The following is a 13,295-nucleotide window of genomic DNA, read 5'->3' on the forward strand; positions in this document are numbered from 1 at the left end:
TTTACACCAACAAGAGGTATTCGTCAGGGAGATCCACTTTCACCCTACTTGTTTATAATATGCATGGAATTATTTTCACGAAGTATCTCCCTATCAGTTGACTATCTAAAGTGGCAACCAATTCGACTATCTAACAAAGGTCCACTACTCTCTCACCTCTTCTTCGCAGATGATATTATACTTTTCTCTAAGATTACTACCAAAAATTGCCATGCAATCATTGATGTTTTGAATAACTTTTCTCAACATTCAGGGCAAAAAATCAATTTTGAAAAGTCAAAAATCTTCTTCTCTAAAAATTGTAGCTCCTTCGATAAAGATTTTGTAATTACTTCTGTCCACATCAAAGAAGGAACCTCTTTTGGTAAATACTTGGGATTTACTATGTTCCGAACAAGACACAAAAATGCAGACTTCCAGTTCCTCCTAGACAATTTCAAAAATAAGCTAGCAGGATGGAAATCTAGACTTCTAACTTTGGCAGGTAGAGCCACTTTAATAAAATCTACTCTAAACCAGTTACCAAATCATATCATACAGTACATTCATATTCCGGCTCTCATAGTTAATAAAATGGAACAATATCAACGGAATTTTTTATGGGGTACAACTTCAGCAAAAAAAGAAACTACACCTTGTGAGATGGAAGGAAGTAACTTTACCAAAGGAAGCGGGAGGATTAGGAATTGAAAAATTACGTCAAAAGAACCTTGCTTCACTAGCAAATCTAGCTTGGAGGATTTTTAAGACACCACAAGCAATGTGGGCTAACATACTTCTTATTAAATATCTTAATACATCACCCAATAATATTCACTCAAAAATTTGGACTAATCTTATCAATGACTGGCATCACTGTCAACTAGGAATAAAATGGAATATAGGAAAAGACACACATATTAAGTTTTGGGAAGACCCTTGGACTGAGCTTGGCACAACGATTAGATCAAAAATTCAGGGTCCACTTTCGTTATACCACCACAATATCACAATCTCCTCTTTAATAAATAATAAGGGATGGGATTGGAATAAATTCCCATTTGAGTTGCCCACTAATATTAAAAATATAATTCAAGTTACTTATTTTTACAAATATGGTAATAAGGTAGATAATATCTTCTGGGGTTTAACTCTAACGGGCCACTTCACAACTAGATCTATGTATAAAGTCTTGGAAGCGCAGCTTTTTAAATCTACTAATAATTCTACAAAATACAATTGGATATGGAAACTTCCTGTCCAACCCAAAATCAAAGGGTTCATTTGGCTTCCTCAGAGGAAACGACTTCCTACAAAGGACTACCTTAGACATATTAATTTACTTCAAGATGTTACTTGTCAATTCTGTCACCAAGAGAATGAAACTATTAGGCACTTATTCTTTGACTGCACAAACGCTAAAACATATTGGCAGGAATTGGGTATACTTCATTTTATTACCCAAAGAATACCCTATATAAATGCTTGTAATTGGGTACATGACCTCATAACTTGTAAGGCACTTCAATTACCTTATCACATGAACCCGGCTACATACTTGCCATTAAGTTTATGGAATATATGGGTAGCACATAATAACAACTCTTATAGACATACTACGAACACGGCTTCAGTTAAATTAACAACTCAGCAAGCGGCGGAATATACCTACCTAGTAGCTAATAAACATACTTGTGTTAAAAAAAGGCAACAAAATCTAAAATGGAAACCTCCAAAAGAATTATTTTACAAACTGAATATTGCTGGAGCACATACAACAACCAAAGCTGGCATTGGTGGACTAATACGAAATTCAAAAGCTGAATGGATGTTGGGCTTTGCAGCAGCAGTCCAAGAGATTCACCAATTTCAGCTGAATTGTATGCATTGTTACAGGGACTTCAGATGGCTTACGCACACAACCTCATTCCACTGGAGGTGGAAGTGGACTCACAAGACATTATAACACTACTTATCTCTAACAATGTCTCATTTGATAATTTGTTAACTGAGTGCAGGTACTTCCTGGACAAGTTAGGTAATTCAGTAGTACAACATGCGTACAGGGAGCAGAATAGGGTTGTGGATAAACTAGCAAAGGTAGGCTGCGATTTTGACTTCAACTCGGCAGTACGTATTTTGGAAGACAGCCCAGCCTTTGCATGGTCAGTTTTTGAGCAAGACAGGAGTGCAGTGCAAGGATATGTTTTGGAGGACTTCAACACTCACTCGAACAACTACGATGCTATAAATGGCTATTGTAATAGTAATGCAGTAGATAGTAGTATTAATAGTAGTTTGTATAATAGTTTGTCACCCGCTACTAGTACATTATCGTGTAATAGGATGCAGCATAAGCATCCACCCTCAGTACGCAACACTTAATCTTAATATATATTTATCTTTTAAGCCAAAAAAAATAAAAAATTAATGTTTCGTGCCACTAAAAGGACTGTAAGTTCCGCTAGCAATACTTGAGATCAAGTCTCGCCTACTATACTTTTTAAAACTATTCCGCATTTAGGAAAGCTTATCCTTTCTAAAGCTCGCCTACTATACTTTTACGCTTCTTCTTTTCTCTCTTTTTCTTTAATTGGTGCGAACTCTTTTTTTCCCTTCTTATGGGTTCCTTTATAATTTCATTAATTCTTGCTTTTTTTTCAAAATTTATAATGTTTTTTAGTTTTTGCTTTGAACATTTTAAATTGCAAGTTTTAGTTCTATTTGTCCATCGTTGGGTGAGATGATACCTCTAGAATATGAAAACTCGTCGATAACAACTGTAAGTGAATAATATATTTTCTTTTTGTTGATATTAGTAATATAATTGACTTTGTATGTTTTGTTCTAAATTGTCATAATTATAAAATTATTTTATTTGTGTTATAAATAGAATTGTATTTATAGTGAATGTCTATATTTAGAGAGATTCTAGGGTTCATTGCTTGGTGACTAAGTCACCCTCTCCCTATAAATAGAGGGTTCTATTCTATTATAATTCATCCAATATCAATAAGAATTCTCTCTCTGTACTTTTCTCTGCAATACTGTTCTTCTTCTTTTATTGTTTCATAACACGTTATCAGCACGAGACTCTAACCAATTGAGTAGAAGCTTAGGGATTGAGCATAATGATTGTCAATTTTCCATGAACTTCCTTCATGATTAAATTCTAGATTTAAGGTAAGTATTTCACTTTATTTTTCTCTTTTAAATTCTTGACATTCTATAATTTGATTTTAAATACAAGCAAAGATAATAAATTTCGATTATAACTCTAATGGAGTTTGTAAGAAATTATATCCATCCGAAGTGGTAAAATTTCTATGTCTTGCCATGATCAAATTCAGGTATGATTGTGGGCAAAGAATTAAAAACCCGTCCCATTGAATTTGCTCCATTCTCATTCCCTTAAGAGAATGTGATAGCAATATGTAATAAGTCTGAAAGAAGACAAAATTATTACCATAAAGGTATCAATGGATGTGGACGTGGTAATAGAAGAAATTATAATCGTCATTATCGTGGTAATGAGAATAATAAGGATTCTCAAAATAAGCCTTCACTCTATGAAGTTAATCATCGATTTGACATAAGATTTCGTAAAGCACATACAGATGACTATGGTCAACTCATGATGTGAATGTGACAACATCTGATTTATGAATACATATTCATTCTTGGAAGAATATGAACGTGCTAGTGGTAGTGAATATACCACGCACTCACCTCTAGAAGGAGGTTTGAGATGATATAATAAAATAATGTCATTATTATGGCATGAATGGTCATTGGTCACGTACCTATTGCACGCCAAAATATTTTGGTAATGTGATTATTAAAGAATAACATTAATACAAGAAACATATCTTGCATATAATTTTGACCATAACCATAATGGTATAATTTTCTCTTCGAAAGAGATATTCACCGTATGGATGTTGATGAATTTGTGGTAGTACAAAATTAATTGAGATTTTTGAAAGAGCCAATTATTACTATTTTGGAGGAATACAATTGATTATCATGGTAATTTATTGTGTCGTAGTCAGTCTCAAAGAAACTTATTGAGTTTCTAAAGTATTCGCGAAAGCAGTTGGTCATACTGAGACTATAAATAAAGGAAAGATTTAATATCTTCTATTACTATAACTTGTAGCAGGGTAATATGTATGTGAAAAGCTACCCGCTTTATTCTCCAGTTTGTATTACACAAATAAAACCACACCACAATAAGGTGGATGTTTATTGATATAAAAACCCATATCATAATAAACTTGGAGTTTATTGATAATTACACACGCCATGGTGTAAACCTGAACTTTATCAATATTGATAATTTATTCAGTTGGCATAATTGGTTTAGCCATGTTAATTTTAGTATGATGTGCAAAAATAAAAGAGAATTCACATGGGTAAATATTAAAGAACTAGAAAGTTCTTTACGAATTCTCTTATGTTGTTTGTTCTCATTAATTAATATACCAACTAAAATTGGGATTGAATCCCATAAATGTTGGAAATATCAAAGGTGAATATGGGCTCATTCACCTGCCATGTATACCACATAAGATGCATCTATGAGATGGTTACATGTGCGATTATTAATAACCCGCAACATGATGTTTTGCGAGGTAACTTGCTCAATAATTTAATTTCGAGCATAATCTCCAGATTTTTTATTCAAAATAGTTTATCTTGATAAGCTGGTTTACATCACAGCTGGTTTAGCAAAATGATTTATTGAGTGCCTCCACTTAATAGCTAAACTATTGCTTATGAGAACAAAGTTTTGTTTATCAGTTTGATATACGTTATATACGAAAGTATATTATTTTCTCCCCTCACAAGTGGTTCAGGGTCAGGAACCAAATAATTCCATCTTATTATTATTGATGTGCGGTGTATATTTTGATTAACACCATAACACCAGAGATATGTTCTCAAAGTTGAGGAAACAAGTTAGTTTTTCTAACATGAGGGAGAGACATGATAAACAGTTGAGAAAAAGTTACATGGAATGAATTATTATTTATACATCTCGATCCTTGAACAAGATAATATGAACTTGAAGTTCATAAAAGATAATTCATCTGCAATATATTGCAAAGCATGCCGGACGCATTTGCTGACCCAAAGAAAGTAACTATATTCTCATTGCAAATGCTCCTATTAAGTCCTAGAAGGACAAAGTCTATGGTACGCTTGAAGCGTATAGACAAATCCGTTTCAAATAAACTTCTTGATAAAGAAGATGAGCAAAATGATCATAACAAAGGAGGCAAGTGATATAGAAGATCACATGACATAACACTTCATAAAATCCCAGGAGAGATTCAGGTACCTGAATATATGAATGAACAGATCTCTATGTTATGTCTTTATGAAAAATAAGGAGGTTGGAACCGATATAAAATGTTTGTCGACGGCATTGATTATAACACTAAATATATATGAGGATCTTAAGTCTGGAGAAACAATTCAAGTAGAATTTGATTTCATATGAAAGACATGTAGTTTTGAACATGTAGTTCAAACACTTAAAAGTATAAAGGCAATGGTATGTGCAATCAGTTTTCGATATCTTATATGTCTAGCATGACATGAAAACTTGATATGCATCTAAAGTCTATTATATGGCTTATATGACTTAACAATCCTTGAAGGATTTAAATCGCTTAAAGCATATACAATTCTTGGTCCTGAAGTATCATATCCTAAATGCAATTTGTGCACATGTATCTTGCTATAACTATAAGCATGATAATATGATAGCAAGGGTTTTCACCCCTATGTGAAGATACTGAAATGATGATTCCAACAGGATCATATGAAGACAATACATCTATCAGGGATGATGATTTCAAGGTGAAACAAATTCATTCAAGTTAATATGACTGATTTGTTCATCAAATCTCTACCAAAGATCTTTTCAAGATGGTGCACAAGATTGGAATGCAAATGCTCAAGGATGTGAATTGATGCTCTCATCAGGGGGAGTTAATACGCGTTGTACTCTTTTTTCCTTACAAGGTTTTGTCCCACTGGGTTTTCCTTGCAAGGTTTTTAACGAGGCAACCAAAAGGCGTATTGTTAGATATGTGTACTCTTTTTCCTTCTCTAGAATTTTTTTCCCCACTGGGTTTTATTTTAGTTAAGGTTTTAACGAGGCACATTATCTGTTGAATAGACATTCAAGGGGGAGGTTATAAATAGAATTGTATTTATGGTGAATGTCTATATTTAGAGAGATTCTAAGGTTCATTGCTTGGTGACCAAGTCACCCTCTCCCTATAAATAGAGGGTTCTATTCTATTATAATTCATCCAATATCAATAAGAATTCTCTCTCTATACTTTTCTCTGCAATACTGTTCTTCTTCTTTTATTGTTTCATAACAATTTGATCAGTTTTATATATAAACCGAAAAGATGAATAATCCAAACTGAAGCTTAAAATAGATCAAATTGAAGCCCAAAGTGTGTGGCACCTGAAATCTACAAATCATGGATCCGGCTCTGAGTGGGTGGAAAGGTTGGAAAAACAGAATATTCTTTAACTGGTTGAAGTTTGTTACTGTCTTATTCCAGTTAATTTAACTCTTACGGATAAATATACGTGAGAAAAAGGGAGAGGGAGAGAGAATGTAATTATATGTATATGAAAACACAATTAAGTGATAATTTCTTTAAGAGGAATAAATAAATTTATAATTCCATAAATAGGTAAAAATTCCATTGCAAATTTGCAATGCCTATTGACCGTATTCTCCCAAATATGTGCACTCCCGCTTCAAAGTACTGCAAAGAATATTTAATTGCATATTACATCTTGCCATTTTGGATTTGTGGTACAAAACCACTCTTATCTTTTATATCTTTTATAAATATTATAGAAGTAAACAAAGTGATCCGTCGAAACTAATTTTAGGTAATTTTCTCTATTTTGAGATTATGAAGTATGTTCTTTTAGGTTGGGCCGGAGTGCAGAATCGTCCGATTGGAGCCCAGTCCAAAACTGGGCCCTGAAACTTGGCGGGAAATGGAGCAGCCTCCATAACTTGGCGGGAAAATGTGCACCTACTTAGAACACGGAGAGGGAAAGCCAGCAACTGCCATTCCGCTTCAACCCTAGCCTCTCTGCTTTTCTCTCATCATTATTTTGCCAATTTATCAAAACAATACAATCAAGAATGGTGGGCCTACCGTTCGATTGCCTCGCAAATCCACTGGGAGCCGTCCGATTGACATTTGAAAAGGCCGTAGCTTCAGGCTCTGATCCAGCCACGTTCGACGGCAAGGACTGGGGCGCCACTGATCTTTTCAGTCAGTTCCTCTTTGACGATGGCGGCCTTTCTAAGGTTCCATTTCTGAATCCTTCAACAATGACATGGGTGCAGCCGAACACTCTAGTTCGATTTCGGGGAATGATACAAGACATGTTGGGTAATGAATTCTATGTTGGCGCATACAAGGTATCATGATTTGTACCTTGATTTTTCTTACTTACAAAGTACATATTGTCTTCTTTGATCAATTCTTTTAATAACATTTGCCTGTTGTTATATTTTGATTTAAGGAGGGAGAAACTTGGAGAACAAATAAGTTTGCTGACTTTTCTCAATTCCATATGGCTACGGGTTCTTCACCTGACATGCGTGTGTGGGAGCGGCGTTTACTTTACTGTGTTCCTGTAAGTCCTTGTTTCTCCAGTAGACTACTGCCATTACTTTTCACTAGTAAATAGACTTCCTGTTTCATAAACAAATTTCATGTTAGGCTTTAAATTTTTTGGTGACCTATCTTTAGGGAGTATTTATAGAATGATTATCTTCTATTCCCTCGTTTGACTAGGCATAAATTTTAAGAAAGTAAACAAATTTTTTGGAACTTGTGATCTTCAACATACCATAACATTTGTGTTGCTAAAAGCTTAACTTTGAATTGTTTCCAAATACAGTAATATGTCATTCTTTTGGCACGGACTGATAAATAAATAGTGTCATATAAATATTTCATAGGTTGGATAAATTTTCTAAATTTGATTTCTAGTAGGAGTTATAATCTTAGCTTGGAGTGATTATTTTTCTTCAGTTGTTTTCTAAGAGAATTTTCGTTCTTGTCCTTTCAAGTAGACTTACTCTTGTAGTAATCCTTTTTTACATTGGTGGAATAGACAAACTGAAACTCATATTTGCTTATGTTTACAAAGTTGCTTATGTATTCTTGTCTTGATTTAGGTTCCAGGGCAGAATTCATGGATTGAACCTTCTTCTGGAGCCTTGTTAAATCCACGTGCAATTTCTTCATCACCACAGAGGGAGAAGCGCCAGAGGGACAATGATCTAGCAATGAATGACTTCAATATGCAAGTATATATCCATCTCTTTGTCTGGATATTCCGGAATTTTATTTTGCTATAAATTAACTAGATGACAAATAAGCATATTATCACAAGGCATTTTAATGATGTGTTTATTGATAGGTCACAGATGAGGAGGTTCATGATTCCACATCCAACAAAAAGATGGTATGCCACACTGAGTTTGTTATTACTTCTATGTCTTTCTTACTTTGTTCAACCTCCAATTACTAGCTGTCCTTGACTTGAAAATTGTGGATGTAAACTTGTGCTTATGTTGGTTGCTAATAATAAAATGTTTGCATTATCTGTCTTCTTATCAACTCTTTGTCCATCAATATCTAATTAAGCTTCCTTTTTTTGTTAATAAAACAGCGAGAGGATGGAATTGATTCAGGTTCATCAAATTCAGGAAGCACTCCAACTGAAGGCGTTGGTTCTGCTACGAGTGTGCTTCCTAATTTTGACACAACTTCTTTTCCATGTCTTGTGAAGGTAAATATTGAGTTGCTCATTTAAGCTGAACTTTGCGTATGCACCTTATCCTAATATCATCCAATTTCATTCTTTTAACTAACTTAGGAAGAATTTGCAAACTGATAAAACCCGGTGGGCGAATTTTCCATCTCCAAGGAAAAACGCTCTGATCTCCTATGAGAAAAATTCCCAGTTTTCCTTTTGGGGCTTCAACTCTCACGTAAAGTTCTTGTTTTGACAATTCAAAAGTTGGAGAAGGTTTTTTACTAATAAACCGATATCCAAAATCATTCCATTCAGGATCTTTTAATCTGTCAGAATGTCGGATTTCTGAATTTTCGTAAGGTCATCCTGGAATTCCTTCAAAGCCTGTTGAATAATCTTTTATGGATTCCAACTATTTACATTTTTAATCCTTACAGATATACGACTCTCCTGATTCTGATTTGAAGCTAAATGATGTTTTTGAGTTTATTGGCGTCTTCACATTTGATCCGGAGTTTCCAGTAGACAAAAATGACAACATGGATTTGGAGAGCAGCTTCTGTGATGATACATTGGTCCAGAGGCCTCCTAGCAAGGTATTCTTCTTCAAATGCCTTTATGTGATGAGGCCTGCTTTGGTCATATGGAGTGAGTTTTAGGGTGTTGAAGTGATTCAGGCAGAATTGTGACTAATTATTATTATCAGTCACTACGGTGTTTGATACTTAGAATACTTCTACAAACATGACCTTCCCTTCAACATGTTTTACTTCTCTGAATTACTTAGTTGTCAAAGGCAATCTTTGGTTTTGAGCATTGCGATCCAATAATTACTTTCGTATGACTGTGTCCCTTGGACAACATCCTGCTACGGTCTTTTGGTTCGAATATCTTCTCTGTTCAGCAAACCACCTTAATGCTTTTCCTTTCTCTCAGCCAATCAAGAGATGGTAACTAATACTAAAATCGTTATTTCTACAATGGTAGTGTGACATTCTGTATTTTGGGGCAAAGTAAAAGGGAACATCACAGTTGTAGGACTTTTTCCATTCAATAGAACATCCAATGACAGATCAGGGTACAATATATTTCTGTTTGATAGAAGCCTCTGCATTTGCTCCTGGTATCTACATCTGTTAAAATCATTTGATGGCATATAGTTGCTTAAGACTACATTGATATCTGGTAGAAGCTAAACCAACTATGCAGAATGATTCTGTTGAGAGGCCAGCAGTATAAATATATTTAGAAGCATTCAAGTCTCTTGAGCATGCACTTATCGGGGCTTCTTTGTTTCAGGTACCTCGACTCCATTGCCTTGTTCACAGGAAGCTTACCGCTCAAGACTTTATTTCAGGTCCTGTCACATTCGAGGTAGTTGAATTGCAAACTCTTATTTATCTTTACCTATTTATTCTGATCTTTTTTATTTCGGTTTTCTATGTTTTTGGAGGGGGGTGGGATCTAAGTTGTGCGGACTCTTCGATTTTGGTGCCGCCCCGTCCCGATATGAGATGGGGACGGGGACGGGGACGGGGACGGGGACAGGGACGGGATACGTCCCGGATTCCGTCAACTAACTTTGGACACTTTGACCGGAGTCATCGACATATTTGAGAGAAAAATTGAGATTTTGGTTTCTCAAAATAAAAAATAAAACTGATTTAGGAGGATGAAAGAATAATGTCTATCTTGGAGAATGAAATATTGAATTCTACTATATTCATGTAAGTATTTTCACAGAACATCTCTCAAAATTTACAATATTTTTATAGCTCTATTTTTTATTTGCCGGATCCCTGCACCCGTATCCATATCCGGATCCGCACCCCCGAATATTAAAATTTAGATTTTGCCGAATACGATACTCGGATCCGTCCCCGCATCGGATACCCGCACCCGAGTCCGAGCAACTTAGGGTGGGATAGGAGGGGATGTTTTTCTGACAGTATCTGCGAAATAATGCCAGTGGGGCTACTTCGTGAGCATAAAATTTTCTTGCATTCTAGGCTAATCACTGTTTTTGTTTTGCTTGGTATGACTAATGATCCTTCTTGCTCATCTATTATTATTGTTGCAGCTTAAATCACAACTGGTGAAAGGAATAAGGGAAGCTCTAGTAGGGCACCTCACGACTGTCCTAGGAAATGATGGTGTTGCAGCTAATTTCATGTTATTGCATCTGTTGTCTAAGGCATGAAAATGACTCACTCGTCTTACCTGTAGCTGGATAGATTAGAGACTTTCTATTTGTGAGATACTGATATCAAGTACCTTCTTCCTTTCAGGTGCATGCTAGAGTGGATTCAATTGCCGTTGGAAAGCTTTCCTTGAACCTAACATGTTTTACCAAGGAAACTCTGTCTATTTTTGGTCATCGTCTTAATCTTGCACTCAAGAACCTTCTACCATTTACACATTATGTACCTTTAACAGTGGATTACCTTAACAAAGTTTCTCTTGCCCCAAGAAAAGATTATCAAACTAACAGGTATTTGGTAGTTCAATATGATAAACCAGATTTAGTGATATTTATGCTCAGTTGACTTGTCAATATTGGCCATTTGTGTAACTTCGTGGTGGATGCTTCAGACTGACATCAGGGATACTGCAACTTGCTGAAGGCTCTCATTTAACCATTGATGAGACACAATTACAAGCAGGGACTCTTAACTCTACCGGGATTGATAATGCAAGGGTCCTGAAAAGCTTGTTGGAATTGCAAAAGGTAATTATGGAATGATGCTCATCTTTGCAAATATGTTTTCTCTTGTGTCCGTGTACTGGAAGACAGTAATATATGAAAAAGTAATAGATAATAATTGGGTATGATAATAATACCAGGTTAAAAGTATATGCCAAAGTAATAGATAATAATTGGGTATGATAATAATACCAGGTTAATAGTATTCATGCAGGTTGGGCTGTTTAGGCGTATTTGCTTTCATAAGTATAAACTGAAGTTATCTTATATCCACTTGTTCTTTCCTTCTTTTTCTAGGTTGAATATGACTTCACTTATTATAAGATGGACATGCCTGCGGACACTCAGTTGCTAGTTCTTTCTGAGGGGAAATCCAATATACTCCCAGCAGATTTGGTTTTACCATTCCGTCCATTGTCAGTAGATGCTGCTCAAGATGTTGAGTCGGACGTGCTGCGATCTTGGAGATGGTACCTGGCTACTATGAGATCATTGTCACACTCTATTGAGCAAGAAATGCAGAAGGTAAGAGTTTATGCTAGACATCTGCCTCTCATGGTTTAAGGCAAAATCAGAAGAAGAGTAGAAACACTTAGTACTCCATGCAACCTCAAACTCCCAAACGTAGGGTTACAATAAAATGGACACTTTACATTTGGTATAAACATTTGTTTTCCATTTAAACTCTTTTTTATGTGACCCTGATTTTGATAATTGATGATCGATAACCCCTCTCCTTGGTAGAAATCCCCTTAAAACTCAATGCTTATTGTTTGTGATTGTAAACCTTTAAAGTAGTTCTGACTAATATTGATTGCCACATTACAGGTGGTAGAAGATGACTTAGTAGCTGCCAGGCAGGCAGATAGAAGCTTAAGTAGCCAAGATTTCAGCAGGTCAGTTGGAGTGGTAGTTGTATTTGTTTGGTTTTCATGTCACGCCATTGGTTGTGTTAAAGCTGATGTTGTGCTGCAGGTTGCTGACAATGGGACGTCTTATATCACTAAGTTTTGGTGAAACCTCTTTAACCCTTGAACATTGGCAAATGGCCAAAGAACTAGAGCGCCTTCGAAAGGAGAGATTGCAGGGTAGCTCATAAAACATTACTGGAGCGGGAAATATGGTCATAAACATGTTAAGTGAAACAGTGATCACTTTCTTCACTCTCTGTATAAAATGATGATGTGCCAAATCTTAAGCTGTGCTGGTAGAATGGACTGTCGTTCTGCTTAACAGTTCTCTGATTAAGGTTATGTTATGTACTCGTATCAATAGAAATTTTCTTTGTGACAACCAATCAAATCCAAAGAGGGTAGTGTCTTGGACCTTGTTTGAGCTGCGCTGAAGCTGGACTTAGCGCAATTTCTTAACTTGACCAGTTAACGCACCGAGAAGGAACTGATATTTGGAGTGGTCTTATAGATTACTAGTTTCTGTCATTTTGTATGACGGTGTTCCAAACTGAAACCTTACAAGTTTTCTTTAACAGGAACATTATTTTTTCTGTAAATGACTAATTACAACCTGTTTCAGGTATGCGTGACATTTTCTATTCTGGGTTGTTTCAAAACGTTTTTACCATTTTATTTTTATATATTTTTCAAATATTCTAATTATTTAAATTACTAAAATATCTAAATTTTGATCATGTATTATTGTATTTTATCTCAAACTAACTTTTCAGTTATGGCTTTAATATTTGTTTATACTATTTTATATGTGTAAACACTTATAATGTGGTGTCATTTTACTAAAATACCTGTTAGAAACTAAATGACCAAATTGCTCT

At 35.2% G+C, this 13,295-nt stretch overlaps 1 protein-coding gene across 1 annotated transcript; it reads left to right on the forward strand.

The window, feature by feature from the left end:
• Positions 7,066-13,042, forward strand: LOC109235792 (mini-chromosome maintenance complex-binding protein). Its single transcript, XM_019402046.1, has 13 exons — positions 7,066-7,453; positions 7,558-7,671; positions 8,219-8,350; positions 8,464-8,508; positions 8,716-8,835; positions 9,240-9,398; positions 10,102-10,176; positions 10,883-10,996; positions 11,091-11,293; positions 11,395-11,530; positions 11,804-12,031; positions 12,335-12,402; positions 12,482-13,042. The coding sequence occupies exons 1-13, from the start codon at positions 7,172-7,174 to the stop codon at positions 12,603-12,605; spliced, it is 1,800 nt and encodes a 599-aa protein (XP_019257591.1). The 5' UTR covers positions 7,066-7,171; the 3' UTR covers positions 12,606-13,042.

Source organism: Nicotiana attenuata, chromosome 12 (assembly GCF_001879085.1).
Source record: "Nicotiana attenuata strain UT chromosome 12, NIATTr2, whole genome shotgun sequence".
NCBI classification, from domain to species: Eukaryota; Viridiplantae; Streptophyta; class Magnoliopsida; order Solanales; family Solanaceae; genus Nicotiana; species Nicotiana attenuata.